Here is a 17,616-nt window from a genome sequence, read left to right as displayed (position 1 = left end):
TCACAAAATAATTAACAAACTGGACAACTGCTACACTAATTACGAACGAGACTGCCGGCAAACATCATGGATGCACTCACGGGGACCGAATAGGTGTCGTCCACTTGGAACTCTGCAGGCTCCGAGTCGAGGTTGGGCATCCGCGTAGAGAGCAGGTTCAAGAACATCTTCAGCAGCAGCAGGTTCTCACCGGTCACGTTGGACACTTGGAATATGGGGCATAACCTGCACGTGCCATAACGAGGAACCATGGCTAAATGCAGATGCCGGTCGAAGACATGCTCTCTTCTTTCTATCTGTACAACATAGAGTGATGAAACTCTGGCTGTTTGCGTAGCTTTCAGTTTTACGGTCATTTCAAGTCTGCAATCAGTTTTACAGTGAGTCGCACACTTTTCGTTTCGCCCCATGGCAATGTAACAATGTAAAAAAGCCACACGGCTTCTATGCATTCGCCTAAGATGACTGAAAGGCGAAAGCCATCTTCTTTTCTTTCTCAGTTGAATGCCTCGATCAGTTGAACGATGTTATGATCATAATGAGTTATTGTGATGTTATGTCATAATGACGTTATAATGACATTGGCAATTTGCGACGTGACAATAAAGTCATCTGATGACGTCATCACACAATGATCTTTTGCATCACTTCGTGTTGACGCCGATGCCACCGACAGCCACTTTTTGTGTTTGATGAGGCATCGAGGCTTTCAACTTAAAAGTAAGCCTTCTTGCCGCCACTCCCCACTTTTTCTACTACGAAGCTCCTATTATTACGGACCCTTCATGACATCCATTTATCCACACCAAGTGCAGAATGCCATGAACTATCAAAGAGGATATGCATGTTAGTGGTGATGACTATCCTAGGCTAGGCCTTATGATCATCTTGCCCAGATGCCCTCCCCAATGCATACCTTTCGGAGACGAAATTGGTGGCGCAGACGACCACATCGTCGGCCGAGTGGACCACGACGGGGATCTTGCGGCAGCCCGGCGACTTGAGGATGCGCACGAGCAGGCGCATGGTGTCCTGCAGGACGTTGGCCGGGCACATGTCCATCTTGGTGACCACGACAAACACGGGAACGCTCAGCGCCAGGGCCAGGCCCAGGTGCTCCTTGGTCATGCCCACCACGCCTGCGTTGGCACCCACCTGAGAGAAGGAAAACATAAGATTACATTTTTTGTAAATAACGGTTGTGGTATTATGTCCCAACAATATGATCATGAGGGATGTTGTAGTGGAGGGCTCTGGAAATCTGAGCCACCTGTGGTTCTTTAACGTGCACCTAAATCTAAATGCACAGTAAAACTTTGGGCCAGTTGGTTCATACTTTGACTACTGAAAAGCAGCACAAGAAATGCGGACAAAGAAGGCACATGCGACATTGTGTATCACATGTGACACACTATCACATGTGACACTGTGTGTCGCATTCTGCAACGTTACTAGAACAAACTCAGTTTAAAAGCTCCGCCGGAGAGGCGGTCCGCGTGGCGGTCGTGAGAACTAGTGGCGCTGCAGTCACGTCTAGCTCCCGCGGCTGGCGCTTGTTGTGATCGGCGCCGCCGATGTACGAGCGCACGTGGGTTACAGCGTCGTCTGCGCTTTGTTAGCTCGTCATTTTTGCGACTGTTTCTTGACCAGGCTTAGCGTCTTGTACGAAGACACGTGCATGATGTACGAAGCGTAACGAGGGCGAACAGATTCACGGTGCGGTATGCCGACTTGCTTTGCGCCGGCTGCAAGAGCGGCTACCGCAACGACGACTCCGCTTCACGACACTTCTTCGGACCTCGAAGAGACTCTACGCCATTCAAAAAGATAGGAAGGTTACTGCGAAATGCAAGGTCTGTGGCGTTCATTTTGAGAGTGACGACATTGTAAAGCACTATCGTCGTGTCGTTGCGGGACAAGAAGTTTTGATCCCACGTGGAAAGTGGGAACTCGCGCCCGGTGCCGTGCCGCGCCTGTTCCCAGCACTTCCACCCCACATTTCAAAGCCAAAATGTTCGGGGTTTAGGCGCAAATCCCCCCCCGAACCGCACGGCGTCCCGCGAAAGCCCAGTGCCCAGTTTGGAGGAGCCGCCAGAAATAGAACAGCAAAACGAAAGGCAGGCGATTACCTATATACGCTACCGAGACTGAGAGTTGCATCACACTGACATTCGATCAGTTGTCAGCTGTCGCTATGCCTTCAAAGCAGTGGATTTTCGAGAGATTTTACGATGAGGTATCGAACAAGATGTGCGGAATATTTTACACTCGCCGGCTCGGGAACGGGCTGCTCAGCGCAAAAAATTTGACACGGTACACATAGAAAAGACGAGGACCAGCGCTGGTCCTCGTCTTTTCTATGTGTACCGTGTCAAATTTTTTGCGCTGAGCAGTTTAATAATGGAATACCAACTAGCCCAATCCCACACTTTGCTTCGGGAACGGAGACTTACTTGTGCAAAAGATAATTGTAGTTGACGAGCAGTTTAACTGCGTTGTGAACGGCTACAGCACGAAACGCAGACGGCTGTCGTACAGTGTAAGAAGTGCTGCGGGCATGGAACATCTGCTCGGTGAAGTTGAAAAACTGAAGTTCAATACTGACGACTCTTCTAGCGACACAGTACGCGCGAATAACTGCTCAGTGCTCACATCACGGCCGATCTGTTCGAATTGTTCAAGGCACCGTAGAAGGATGCGACGTAGAAAGATGAGACACCGAAAATACAACTATGCGCTGAAAAATTTGCTCAGAGACGACATATATTCGATGTAATCGCACACTGAGATTTCATTTACCGAGTTCTCGTAAAATTTTCCGATTTTGGGTCAGTATGCCTTTAACCGTCGCGAAAACGTGTCTTTTAAAAGCATTGGTGACGTTTTTCGAGAAAGTTTTTTTTCAATAAATTTTACACAACATTAGTACAGTTTTTCTAGGACGTTTTTGTATCTCGAGTAAGTACGCTTCTTTGTACATTATAAAGGCTTTTACAAACGTGTTGGGTTGTTCTTGGTCTAGATAAGACGGCAGCGGCTAAAATTGTAGTGGTAGTTATAAAAATTACGCTGAAAACCCTCATTTTTGCGTAGAACTCCTATGCTTGGAAGTTAAACGCAATTTAGACAGCTCAAATATTGTCACAGGGTCGTGACGTCGACGAAGGCAGCAGTCAGCAGGTCCGAGATGAAACTCTTTATTTGGCCGAACTAGTGGCCGGGAAACTGAAAATCAAACTACAGCAATACACTGATAGCTGCGAACACAGCCCCGACCGTCGATCAACTGACAAGCGGTCTAGCGCGTCGGCTTTTATACAGGCGCTATCGAACTTTCCTGCGATATCCCTGGTGGCGGCGTTATCTCTCGACAAAGCTGGAACATTCGCGTGCGGCGCGCAATCTTATCAAAACGATCTACTACAATCGCGAAGCTTCTCGAACACTGCTTCGCAGACAGCGTCGAGCGTTGATGACCGTCCTTGCTGGTCAAACCCGAATACATCAAAGTAAAACAAGAAGTGGGCGTGGCAATATAGACCGAACATCGATTCTTAGCCAATTAATGAAGAACGCACGCGGGCCAATGCATACAGACGACCTTATGCATATCCACATAAGTATCCAGCTAACTAGTACAATAAGAAAGTTGCCGCACAATTGCCGCGAGCAACTGCGCGGCGGACCGCAGCGTTATGCCGTGGCAGCAGACGACGCGCCGATAGTGGCGCAAGACGGAACTGCAGCGCCACTAGTTCTCGCGACCGCCGTTCGGACCACCCTCCTCCGCTGGCGGAGATAAGGAGCTTTGAAACTGAGTTTGTTCTAGTAACGTTGGCATTCTGTGTGCGTCCTGTGTACACAGGTCTTCTTTTTCCATGTTTTTTACGCTGCTTTAGAATACACTCAAACCTCATTATAACAAAGTCACATCCCCTACCACAAAAATAACTTCGTTATATCTGAAAATTCGTTATAAACGTTTATATATAACACTGTATCTGTCACAACACTATTCCTCATTTACTTCGTTATAACTGATAATTCGTTATAATCCGAGTTCGTTATACCGAGGTTTGAGTGTAGTCTAAGTACAAAGGCCTCTAGCGTTCTGCCTGCATCAAAATGCGGCCGAAATTTGGTGCCGCAACCTTCGGATCAGCAGTCGAACACTGTGAACGCTAGTCCAAAATTGCATTTTCTGTTTCAAGGAATATTGAGTAGCATTTGTTGATTGGTCCAGTGAGTTATGTCCTGACATTTGGCTGCATTTGATGCCAAAATTGGTCATTTTTTTGGTTTTGAGGGATCGTGTTTTTCTAAACTCTCCAGAACAGACAGAGATGGAAGCCCTATGATAGAAGTCAAGGAGCCACGTGTTCTTTGTCACGCGTAACTCCCACTGAGCGGTAATGGCGGCAATTTTCTTCAGTTTAGCATAAACAATGGCTATTTTTGTTAGGTTCCCATGACGTTTCCCCTTGTATTTTAAGAATTCTTGCAGAGGGCTCCTCGTGATCAACACTGTCTTAAACTAGGCCAATTTTTATGTCATCTAAAACTTTGTTGAAGTCGGCTTAAAGAAATATAGCGTTACTATACAACATGGTGTGATCTTGAGCAGTCTCGCACATCTGAACCATTACTTACATCTCTTCTCACACAATACCTTTCATGTTGCTGCGTGAGATGCGAGTATTGACACCGCATGGAGGAGGCGTCACACTATCCGCGTGATCGCGAATACTGGCGCTCTGCACTTTGGTTTGATAAACCATGTGGCAACGGCCGTTCTCACCATGAGCATGGTGAAGTCGGGGGCGTGCCCCGTCATGCCAAAGATGGTGGTCTTCAGGTAACGCTCGTGGCCAGCCAAGTCAATGAACGTGATCACCTGCAATAAGTGTGAAAGCGAGCCTATAGTAGTTCTTCTCTAAGCTGAATAAGGGGTTAAAGGGACACTAAAGAGCAAAATGATTTTTCTCATGTTAGTAAAGTACTCTTTCACGATACCAAAAACACCGCACTTGCTGCGAGAAGACGCTTAGTAAGTGAGAAAACGCACAAAAACAAAATGTGGGTGGCGACGCCACCTCGAAGTTTCCGCACCATTCGCCGTGTCATCACATGTTTCGACGGCGCCTACTAGGGACTACGTAGTTCCTAGTCGGTAAAAATGAAATACATTGTCCTCTGAGGGGGCCATAGACTTAACATACCAAGTCTGGGGTAATTCTGTTGAGCCAATGGCGCCAAAATACGGTAAATACACTTTGAAATCCATGATGTCACGTGGGGAAATTTCGGCGCAAAATTTAAAAATGGAACTTTGATCTTGAATTTGTCCTGTATTAATAAACCTATGATGGTGAAATTAATGACATTAGAGTTCTCAGAGCACAGTTTATGTATCTAAACCGATTCATTGTTTCTTTTTAGTGTTACACACACGCATCGTCATCATCATCAGCCTTAATATGCGCCTTCCAGGGCGAAGGCCTTTCCCATGCGTTTCCAATGAACCCAGTCCTGTGCTTGCTGCGGCTACATTATTCCTGCAAAACTTCTTAATATCATCTGGCCACCTAATTTTGTGCCTCCCCCTTGCTTGCCTTCTCTTGGAACCCAGCCTGTTACTCTTAATGACCAGCGGTTACCTTGCCTTCTCACTACATGCCCTGCCCTTCATGCCCTTCTTCTTGATTTTGACTAAGATGTCCTTAACAAGCGTTTGTTCCCTGAACCACTGCACTTTCTTCTTGTTCCTTAATGTCTGTCACACCCATCATTGTCCTTTCTGTGGCTCGCTGTGTCGTCTTCAATATAACTTCAACTCTTCTCGAAAGTCGGTAGGTTTCTGCGTTGTAGGTAAGTATCGGTAAATTGCCGCTGTTAAAGTTGCACCACTTTATAAGAGGTGTTAATGTAAGAGAACAGTGGGTATAACAGACACCACTGTGCCTACGTCGAAATAGAGGTCGATCAGAAAATGAGAAAATGGTACCTTGCTCATATAAGGGACAGAAATATATACCCTCATATAAGGGTATATATTTATATATACCCTTATATATAAATATATACCCTCATATATTTATATATACCCTTATATATAAATATATACCCTCATATAAGGGACAGAAACTGCTCCCTAGTGCATATCTCTTATAAAGGGGTTCAAATGTAAATGCTTTTCTCTTGACGGTAATTGGTAAACAAACACATAAACTACAGTAAATGCATAAAAGAGCATGAACATGGCAAATCAATTCGTATAATTATTTCAAATCAAGAACTGCTCGCTCGTATCAGCACGTAACGTCAAAAAGAAAAACTTCGTCATCCAGGCAGCAGCGGGCCACAGAACATGGGCAAATTAGTCAACAACTCGAAGTTTGGAGTACCCTGGGAAGGGGTACAGCTACTTTCGGACTGCTCGGTAGAACTGATGAGGCAAATCAAGGACAAACCTGACACATCAAGCAGTCCTGGGCACTCCAGGACAACAAATCAAAGAGACACACAATGTATCCCGCGCCCTCCATCTGACAAGCTGTGCATTCTGGAAAAGTAAACAGCAGATGAAGAAGTTTAACTTGGGCTTTCAATTCGCGATACCTTGGTAAAGTTTTTACACTTTCCCAAAAAACTTATTTCAAGTATTGAACATTTAAAGGGATCATGAACCACTCTTCCAAATAATCATGAAATGACCTCAGCATCTAAGTTTGTTGTCACACAGATTGATCACCGCAAAAATTTCTCGAATCCGTCAAAAACGAGCAAATTACAGGGGTTTGTCGTGCGCTTTTACGTACTTTCTCTCTTCTCTCGTCCCAATGAGTGTGCCGGAAGCTACACATGGAGGGCTCGCAAGCGGAAAGAAGTTACATTAGCATGCATCGTAACTTTGAGCAAGCGTCATGAAATGCGATTGCTCTCCCCCATTGCTGTTCTTGCGTGCAAGTGTGGCTCACTATGTAATGTTAGTAGACTATGGAGCGCAGCACCAGTACGTGGTGGCACCCTGCAGCAAAAAACACATCTGGTTCAAGCGCCACACTTGACTTATGTTGTCTCTTGGTGAAACAGCGGGTGCCGACAGCTCCGAAGCGAGTGAGGACGGGCCTCTGTATGAAAGGAGGGCACCTGAGAAAATGGCAACTTCGCTCTCCAATTGTAAGCTCTCCTTGCTGCGCCTGACTACAAGATTTGGCTGAGATGTTCATAGCAGTGTCTGCTATCCGCAGGATGTGTTTTCTCATCAGCCCTTTGGGGTTGTTCATGACCCCTTTAAACACTTTTTTAAACTTTCTTTATGACAATGTACGAATGTATCGAGGGATCACGAAATCGCCACAGCTGAACGCACCTTCGAGGACTGCTCGCAGATGCGCATCCAGTCAAGCTGTCCCCCATGTGGGTCCGGCTGGTTCACCACGTTCCCCCGCGAGTCAAAGCCTAAGATGTCGTTCCCCACGGACGAGGTGCGGCCAGACTCGGCCTCGTGCTTGTGCCGGAACAGCCGCTGCCGAGCCAAGCCGCGGCCGTTGTCCAGCTCGCCGTGAGTGAGCACACCCAGTAGAGTGCTCTTGCCGGCGTCGACATTGCCCACCACAGCTACCCTGGAGTGCACGCCATTGATGGACAGGTTACATAATGTGATGGAAGACTGCGGTATGTTTCTGACATGGCTTTAAGGATGTCACACAGAGACGTAGACATGGAAGGTGTAGAAACAGATTTAGACACGGAAGGTGTAGACAAAGAGCTTTAGACAGGAGTAGACACTGAAGACATAGACACAGAAGATGCAGGCACAGAGGGGTGTAGATACAGAGACGTCGACACAGAAGGTGTATAAACAGAGATTTAGACGGGGACATTTAGATACACAGATGTAAATACAAAAGATGTAGACACAGAAGACGTAGACAAAAGGTGTAGACATAGAAGATGTAAGCGCAGGAGATGCAGACTAAGAAGATGGATGCACAGAAGATGTAACGCACAGAAGGTGTAGACACAAAAGATAGACACAGAAGCACAGACTGACCGCTCTTACGTGTCTACATCTTAGCCAAAATATTAGTAAGTAGAGAACAGTGATGTCAGTGAGGCTTTTGTTCATGTGCATTGGTAAATACTTTGTGTGTGTGAACTGACACTTCATCTTTTTACTTCACCAATGCTTTAACCCTTAGAGGACTGAAGTTTTTTGCGAAATGAACTCCAAAAATGTGTAATTTTTTTATTGCTGATTTAAATTCTTCTGGTGATTCTATTTCAAAAAATATTGTATAAAATTGTTTTGTGTGACCGTAAAGTGACTAAAAAAGCACTTATATGATTTCTTATAAATAAAAATTATGCATTGTATTAAACATAGCTCACAGACATACAAAAATACACTTGGGGAAAAGTCCACATTGGAAGAATTGTCGCTCACTCACTAGCAGCAGAGCAACCGGCACACACTTCCCTAGCGTAAGCGAACTGCATCAGTGAGTATGATTGTGTGCTCGTCTGGAATGCAAAACGAGTGAAAAAGCTATAATAATCTTTCGTCTTATCGCCAGCGAGACGGAGTTAGTTTTTCCGAGTCCCCAAAAGAGGAAACGCAACCGCGGCGGCATCGTTTGTGTAATTTAGCGCTGCACAGAAACAGATGTAATCGCACCCCGGGGAGCAATAAACGAGAGAGTAACAAGTGGTCACCCTTTGAGAGATTAGAAACCAGACAGCCATCAGCTTTGCAGGCGTGAGAAACGATGACCACTCGAACGACGAAATCGAAACCAGCCGCAACGTGCGCATGCGCGCTTGGATACGCAAGGGAAAGCTGGTGCGCCGCTTTGGAAAGAAAAAAAAAAAAAAAAGGAGAAACATTGGCACACGAAAAACATTCCACATATTCCCGAAGTGTGGCAGCACATGGCGAGCAAGAGAAATGATCGAAAAAGACACGCATTTTAAACATACAGGCATGTCATACATGTACGGTGAAAACCCATAAAGGGTTAAAACAATGTAGGGTGCTGTCTGCTTTGGCACATGTGGTTCCTGTTGAATTTTTAATTTGCAGCAACATACATATACCTTTTGTCCAAATTTTAGCAATGTAATGTGTCCCCTTCTCTGTTAATTCTTGTAGGTGTTTTTCAGTGCATTCTGGAAATTACTGCCACATCAGGGAGTACAGATGTACCCCATCAAGCTGCGCAATTTTGTAACCTTTAGTCCGACTCCACGTCACATCACTGTTGTCAGACAAAGAAATTTTGTTGTTCAATCTACAATAACTAAATTGAAAAAAAAAAAAGAAATCTGTTGTCTGACTTGCACCCCCAACATCACATATCTGCCTGCCAAGACTACATTTTTAAAGTTCAAGAGTATCTTCTGAGGAGAGATCTTTTTAAATTTTTTTCTTTCCTAGGACCATGTGAATTTGTTATCGATGGAAGTCGTGAGCCAAAACTCTACCGACTTTAAGCAAAGCTTCTATGAGTTACAGATTTCAGCGGCGGTGGCACAATTCGCGAAAAATCTGGCACCGGTGAGTGTACAGAAATGCGGTTGTGCGTCAACGGGCCTTTGAAGGTGCGCCAATCACATGCGTATTTGTATGCACCGTTTTCCAATAGCTGATACTCTCTCGATCGTGAGCTTGTCGGCGATCAGCCATTTCTGAAATGATCTTTTATTAAGGCGACTTGTCATTTCATGCTGCCACATTTCACTGTTACGTTTCATCGTTACATGCGTGACTGTCGTTGCTTGTAGCAACAGAAGTGTTTTGCTGCTAAGCACGTGGGTGAAGGTCCAATTCCCAGCATGGAGGAAGAGAAAAGTTAGAAGGAAGCATTGCGTAACGCGATAGAAAGAAAGAAAAGTAGTAGGTCAGGCAAGCACACATCAGGCTTCACTTGGCCTCGTTTTCCCAATAGGGAAAGGGTTTCTAATTTCTTTTTGTTTAGGAGCGAAGCTCCTTAGGCCGCCACCCCGCTGTCGAAGCTCCCTTCTCTTAAGCATTGCTTTAGGTTGCAGTGGCCGGTGATTTAAGAGGAAATGTTTAGGCCTTGAGCGGTTTGGTTCTAGCGCACCCAAAATTCGAGGTTAAAAGAAATAAGCTCTGCACACAACTGGTTATAATGGTCGTCTTCACTTTCACCACCTTTATTGTGAATTGTGAAATGACAACCATCATTCTAGCGCACTACGGGTGCTCTGTCGATGGTAGTAGCAGATGCTCTCCCCACCCAGCGCCAGCGCAAAAAGACAATGAAATGCAGCGTGCGCTGAATGCCTGTACAGCGTTCCATCACCGCCGTCGAAGCTCCCCGTCGCATCACCGCTCGCACCCCTCTCCCTCTCCCTGCGCTGCGCGCCCCTCACACTCGCTCCCACCACCGAGCGCAGCAGACGCTCTCCGCACCCGCTCCCCACCCTGCCGCCTTCATGAAAGCGAACAGCGAGATCAGGTGCATAGTCGTCTGCGTCCCATTTCTAAGGAGCTTCACTCAGCGGTTGTATTCGACACGGAACAACTGCTAGTTTTTACTCTGCTCTACGTCCCCTGCAACAACACTTGTCGGCACTAAGGGATTAGTACGTTTGAATAAATAACCGATTAGTGTGCTCGACTTTCACCTGACTTCCACGAAGTCATTCTCTTTGGCCCGTCGTCGCACCAGGTACTCGGCGACCAGGCCCTCGGCAGCTTTTCTCTCCCGTAACCGGACGCAGTCGCAGTCCTGCCTCGCCGCGATGCTCTGTAAGGTGGCCACCGAGGCATCCATTTTGTCGGCCGTGAGCCCGGCATCGCCTTCACCTGTAAGAGATGAGCGCAGCACAGGACAGACACATATTGTACTGTAGAAGCGGCGAAAGGCGGGCTAATTGGTACATAACTTGAGAAACAGCGCAAAGACAGGACGAAGGAAAGTGACACACGGATGGGCGCTGACTGCCAACTGAAATTTTTATTGACGAAACCAAGAATAAGTAGATAGACGAAAGAGTGGAAAAAAAAAACGATAAGGTCACAAGATTTTTGTCACATGCGTGACGTCAAATAGCTGATTTCTATATCGTGACGTCAAATAGCTGATTCGCCCGTCCGTGTGTCACTTTCCTTCGTCCTGTTTTTGCGCTGTTTCTCAAGTTTTAACATATTGTACATCTGGCTGGTGACACTCGAGCACTCATGTAGGGCGCTGCATGTTCAGCTGGTTGAAACCGCGCTCTGAAAACATGTCCAGTCAGTCAATCATCGAGGTAATCAACCATATGCCACATTTGAGCACTCCAGCAAAGGTGTTTCACAATTGGCTGGTCAAAACCAAGCTCTTAAAATGAGTTCTATAAGCCAATCAATCAATCAATCAATCAATCAATCAATCAATCAATCAATCAATCAATCAATCAATCAATCAATCAATCCTTTAAAGGGATACTGAACAAAATTTTTGTCGCCAAGATTTTCAGCCAAATTGAAAGATTTGGTGCTGAAGTCGACAGACACAACCTTCATTTCAGGCAGAAACTAGAGGAAAATAATGAATTTAATGCGTTTTTCAGAAACTGCCACGTCTAGAAGCCGCACCGTGAACTAGAGGAGGTTATGTTCGGCGACTTTTCATGCATTGCCAATGGGCATGCCAACAATGGTAGCCATCGCCCGCGTCCCTCAACCCGCTCCACCCCCACTACAGTTCCTAAAACCACTACGAACGGCACCAGCAGCAAACAATGCTCCCAGCTGGGGTAAAGTCCCTGAATGGTGGGGCACGCCTCAGCACCTTTGTAGAAGGGGGAGAGTTGGAGAAAAAGAAGGGGACAGGAACGCGTGCACCCTGCATGCGCTGCAGTGAATGTGACGTCACGGCTCTCGCTGGCGTGCTGCTTCTGCGCGCTGAAAATCCTCCAAAAGTACAGCCAACTGCTCAAAAATATGTGAAATAAACTGTTTATCAGAACAGTCGTGTCCTCCCAATATAATTTCGATGTTTTCGGTAGTTTTTCCAATTTTTGTTCAGTATTCCTTTAAGTACACTAAAGAACTAAAAACTTGAAAGAACACCAGAATTTTGTTTTGCGTACAAAGGATTCTGATTACCGTATTTACTCGAATCTAAGCCAATGTTTTTTTCGAAAAAATGATGTGCGAAAGTGGGGAGGAGGGGTCGGCTTAGATTCGAGTACCAAGATTAAGTTTTTTTCTCTGGCCTTGCAAATTTCGGGGGTCGGCCTACAATTAAGGGCGGCCTAGATTCAAGTAAATCAGGTACTAATAAAGCAATAACAGGCAGTAGATTTGTCAGAAACATCAAACTTATCACAAAAAAAGATCTTACACTGAATCGAAAGGGGTTTTCACCACACAGCAGTGTACAATGCCAGTTCCAAATCACTTGCTCTCGATTTTCTGTGCCCATTTTCCTTGCTTTTTAGCATAAAGAATTTGTCACAAAAGTGGTCTATTATTCATAAGTATTTCTTTTACAGTGCAGTGAGGGTTTTCAGGGAGCTCCCCATTGTCACCCAAGGCCAGTTCAATATCACTCACAGTCAAAGGAGCCAAACACTCAGATTTGCCACATTTAGTTTTGACCAATGGCGCGTAATGAGAGGGGCCCATTAACAAGAAGGAATTTGCTTTTCTGTGAATGTAATCATGCTGCACGTGTGTAGCGTGTTCGTGTGAGCATATAAAATTCTGCTTTGAGAAAATAAACTACCGCTGGGTAGTTTGCACTTAATGTGTTGTCTTGTGCTTCTTTAGTAGTTGTTCCCTTTGCGCTATACAACACAACAAAAATACCTGCTCTCGAGTCTTTACCTTGTCTACATGGTGGTAAGTGGGTACAGTGCACTTTGTTAGTACGGTTACTGTTTTTCTCATAACTGGATTCACTCTTTCGATGATCTTGTCGCGGGCGCAGCCACTAGGAGATGGCGCTATGTGTACCGCATCACGTGACCAGTGGAGGATCAGGCGCGAAGATGCTCTCTGGGACCTGGGTGTGTGATCGTGTCTGTTGAGCTAACATGTAGCCGCGCGTGCCCGCGTGCTTTAATCCTTAAGTCATTAAACAGTTGTCGTTATCCGTCTGCTCGTTCGTGTGCTCTGTTCTCGACCACAACAGATCTCACCTCCAGTCCCGATCTCGTAGATGACTTCACCGTGTCCTTTTCGTAACCGCTGCTTCAGCAAGTTCTCCAGAGCGTCATACTGCTCTGACGATGGACTCACAAGGACCGTCTGCATAAATAACAAGAGCTTCTAGTTACGCTGTCGTCACAACAACAAACCCTGAAGCATTCATTTGTACGTTCACTTACTTACGCTTTACCCAGAGCAGCGGAGTGGTACATATAGCTATACAAAACGTGTCACTGGGCTAGCTGATTCATTACAGCGGGGTATAAAACAGTGCAACCTTTTCACAGGGTAAGAGTCTACTCTCGAGTTAATTATACTGAAAGCAACGTAAGTACAGTGCTCAGAAACTGAAACGTAACAGTCTGCCTGCTAGAGAACCTGCACTTCCTTGCACCATTGGTGAGTGTTGGGGACACCATAGGTCGGCAAAAAAACGGGAGCTCACTCAGACTCACTAAAAAAATATATTTTGCGCTTGGGATTCACTTGGACTTGCACTCACCAAAATTTGCCTTAAACGGACTTACTCGGACTCAGGCTCACTAAGAATTTGCTCAACCAGAGTCACTCGGACTCAAGCTCACCAAAACACTACTCACCCGGACTCACTACGACTCAGACTCACGGCTCAATCTGAGTCTGAGTAAGTCGACTCACGAGTGAGTTTGCCAACCTATGAGCTGGTTTATTACGGAACACAACTAAAGCGACAGTCTTGACTCTGCATTGTGACCTCCGCGCAATCACCCAAAATTCACCAGCAAGAAAAAGCACCGGCTGGTGCTCTTTTGGGACACTAAACACAAATGTGAAGTCAACGTGGATTCTTTAAATAGTGTTCCAGAAACCTCATAGTGTTGTTTTGTGCCTAGGAAATGCTTAGATTGAAAGAAAATCACGTTTTAGTGGTCCGCACGGTGTTAGCGCAATTCAACCCCCTCCCCCCTCCTCTGACAACAGCCTAGTGACATAGCATTCGCCGTGCCCGCACTGCCCGAGAGCCAGCACTGCGGCACAGCGGAGCAAGGGCTTTAGTGGAAAACAGCCCGGCGAAAGTGGAACTTGCGCCGTTCTCAAGGGTAGCGTCAAGTTCTTCTTTGCGTGAATTGGACCTAAATGCAAAAGTTTCATTTTATTCAGTCTTGCAATACAACGAAATATACTTCTTGGTCATGGGTAGTTCGAATACTTAGGATTAATTGTACCGAGGCCCTACTATGTCATCGGGGTTGTGTTCCTAAATGCCCCATTGGTGGCGCAGATTGTGTCCTACATTGACCTTAGTTTCTTGATTACTAAAGTGCTGCTTCACATAATATTGACGTTTATATGTTCTAAAACGTAGATCTTTCACTTCGACGCAAAATGTTATTTGCCTCTAGTGTCCCTTTAAATTGGTGTTGGACACCGTAATTACCTAATGCCATTACTATCTAGCATCTGAATCTTAGGCAGCAGTGGTGATACGTTTGTGCGAGAGATAATAGAAGTGTACCTCAGCAGGAAGAATGAGAAGGCAACATGCCTGTTTTGTTGAGCGGCAAAGAAAAAAAAAGTTTTCAGTGTAACAAAGAAGAGGAACGCCAGTGGGTCGTCATTGCCATTGTTGCTCGCACGTGCCCTGTTGCACGTGCACATCTCATGACACGTTGCATGACACGTGAACGTTTCATGTGAGATTGCTGCTTGAAACACGTGCCTTGCCTCAGCTGCCAACCCTAGTGCTGGTGAGAATCCAAGCGAATAAACATGTTGACAACTGGTGGAGGTGCAAGCCTCAAACACGTGCGACAGGAGCGTTCGTCTGCTTTTAGAGCGTGCAGGAGACTTCCTTGTCCCAACTGAAGTGCAAAACCAGCACGAGCATGCAGAAAGAAAGCCACGTGCGCATGAAAAATAATTATACCTGTTCTGTATTTGCATTCGTTCATTTGTGATGACCCAAGTACGACTGTGTAACTGTGGTACAAGTTCAAGCAAATCTTCAAATTGCGCTTAAGCCTTCCAAATGTTTACAGCATGCATTTCGCAGAACCAATATTGAGCTGCTTTCAAGAACAAAATAGCCAAGTAATTCTAAATTCTCTCAAAAACACACACAACTACAACAAAGAAATACAATCCTAGCACTCTGATGCAGTGAAAGACTGACACTGGCAAAAATTTCTGCAATATAACAGTCATTTTGAATTAGATAGGATGGGAAATACAATATAGTTCCGCTTGGATAGTAAAAAACGATGATGACAACAAGGATTTATGGCTCTGCAATTAGCATTTATCTTACATCGTTTTAGTCAATTGCTTGCATAACCACAATAGGTATCAGCGCTGTAGCATCTATGCCCTTTAATATTGATGAGAGTGCTGTCATTATATGGCAATACACGGAGTTTATGTGTCCATAGCAAGCACTAAAGCTAACAGTAACCAAAATCCGTGTGATGAGGCAATCAATGCTGATTGGTCACAAACATGCACCTCCTCCCGTTAGCCCAAAGCGTCAACAATGCCACCTACGCGTTTAGTCAACCGAGGTTCCTTTTTGTTCGCCAAATAAGGTGAAAGCATATCTTATTATCAATACATAACTACGAGTGGAATGGGGACGCCGCCATCAGTAAAGATATATGAAACTAACATCGGAACTGGGATGCTGCAAGGTGTGCAAGAGTTTGCAACACAACTCATCTTGATGACGCCATAAAAATGTATTCTCACGTCTGATTTTGATGCATTACCTTTCTTCTAGACAGCAAGAAGGGGATGTCAGAAGTCCTTGTTAATATATTTTTTTTTTGCTCGGTTTAAAGCAAATACGATTTCGCGCACTCGAGCCAAACACTTACGTCAGAGTTACGAAGAACGTCCCTCTGACATCAATCAATCTTCAATTATTCGAAATTATTTTCTTACTTTAGCGAGTGACGATTACGCGGTTATCGCGCACTAAAGAAAAAAGCCAGTCATTGTCACCAATTAGTACCTTTCCTTCGCATCGCGCATGAACGCCTCTGACGCGCGAAGTGTCTGATGCGTAAAAATGATTTATCACAGGGTTAAAAGAAAGTGAACGTACCTTCTCGTTGAGGCCATCGCATTCTATCGTCTCTTCACCCGACGCTGGGTCGTGGTTTGGTACGAAGAGATCAATCACAGACTTGGCCGTGTTGGGCGTCTGATCCACAATCGCCGACATAATAATCTTGGGCACCACGTATACAACAGCACAACGATGAGGGAGGTCACGCACTTTTTGTAGAGTTTTTCACACGCGCAAACACTTCACAAAAACCGCGCGCACGACAGCTTTTATAAAGCGAACACCCGTAAAGATAAAGCCATGGCCGATCGGATGACCCCTCCGCGCTGTTTACCTAAGAGGAGAGAAAACGAAACAAAAAAAAGCACCAAAGGTGGTGTAAAAAGAGAGTGAAAGTTGAAAGAAAAACGCGCGCCAAAGCGAAAGCAACTCGCAAAGATTAGAGCCAGGAAAAAAAAAAAAAACGGCAGCGAAGCGACGTGGAAAACGCTAGACTCGGGTAGAAAGGCAATCACAGTGGTGGGCTGGACGACAAAAACACAGCTCCCGCCAGCCAACGGTGTTCACGACATTTCACGACTGCTGCCAAGCGAATCCCTGGCACCGTGACATCGCTGTACGCGGGATGCGAGCGATTAGCAACAAGCGACTCCAAATGTTTCGTCACTTTCGCGCGTGCAATCAATTTTCAAACCGGTAAAACGAAACACCCAGAGGGACGCGTCCGATGGATGCCAACTTGTAGCGGATGTGTTATTACCACGTATACAGCAAAATAGAAAGGCCGTTCGCACTAAGCAACCCGCACGGAGCTGACAAGATGTAGTGCGTCGGGGATCATTGCCTACCGTTTTTGACATCCAACGAAAGTGATTACTCGTGTTACGATCCCAGCCATATTGGCGCGTGAGACGCGTTTATGTGACACCGCGCAGCTGCTAACTGTGCTTCGCGCATATATCGCGACGAAAGAAAACATGCAAAGCGCGCCCCAAGCTTCTAGGAAATTATAAACTGGTGGTTTCGCGGCGCAAATGCCAGCGACGACTCTCGCATACTTACAGTGCTGCTGGCGTCCAGGTGAAAACGTGCTTTCCTAGTTTCCCTTTTTTTTTTTTTCAAACAAACAAAAACGGACAACACCGCTCCAACGTCAGCAACACACGCAACGCGTTGCACGCGAAAGCGCGCACACCTATGAGAACCGCGGAAACTGCAAAGCCGCTGATTTGTGAGCAGCAGTTGTACAGCAAATAAAGAGCGCGATACAAAAAAAAAACGATCAGCAAAAAAACGCAGAAGCTAGAATAAGCAACATTTTAGGCAATACAACAAACGAGAAATTCTCCGTCGTGAGCGTTAGCAAAGAGCAAACGGGCATTTTCGGTCATACGAAACTGCTAAT

At 45.7% G+C, this 17,616-nt stretch overlaps 1 protein-coding gene across 1 annotated transcript in view; it reads right to left on the bottom strand.

Moving 5' to 3' along the window:
- LOC119400227 (GTP-binding protein 1) overlaps positions 1–17,417 on the bottom strand; it is a 29,267-nt gene extending 11,850 nt beyond the window's left edge. The window contains exons 1-8 of the mRNA XM_037667232.2: positions 17,274–17,417; positions 16,248–16,545; positions 13,159–13,267; positions 10,654–10,834; positions 7,373–7,625; positions 4,799–4,894; positions 917–1,155; positions 81–225 (exon numbers count right to left, since the gene is read on the bottom strand). Coding sequence (XP_037523160.1) covers positions 81–225; positions 917–1,155; positions 4,799–4,894; positions 7,373–7,625; positions 10,654–10,834; positions 13,159–13,267; positions 16,248–16,367 — 1,143 coding nt within the window. The 5' untranslated portion in view covers positions 16,368–16,545; positions 17,274–17,417. The remainder of the gene's footprint in view (positions 1–80; positions 226–916; positions 1,156–4,798; positions 4,895–7,372; positions 7,626–10,653; positions 10,835–13,158; positions 13,268–16,247; positions 16,546–17,273) is intronic.
- Positions 17,418–17,616: the final 199 nt, after the last annotated feature.

Source organism: Rhipicephalus sanguineus, chromosome 7 (assembly GCF_013339695.2).
Source record: "Rhipicephalus sanguineus isolate Rsan-2018 chromosome 7, BIME_Rsan_1.4, whole genome shotgun sequence".
Lineage (NCBI taxonomy): Eukaryota > Metazoa > Arthropoda > Arachnida > Ixodida > Ixodidae > Rhipicephalus > Rhipicephalus sanguineus.
This window is presented reverse-complemented; position numbering and strand designations above follow the sequence as displayed.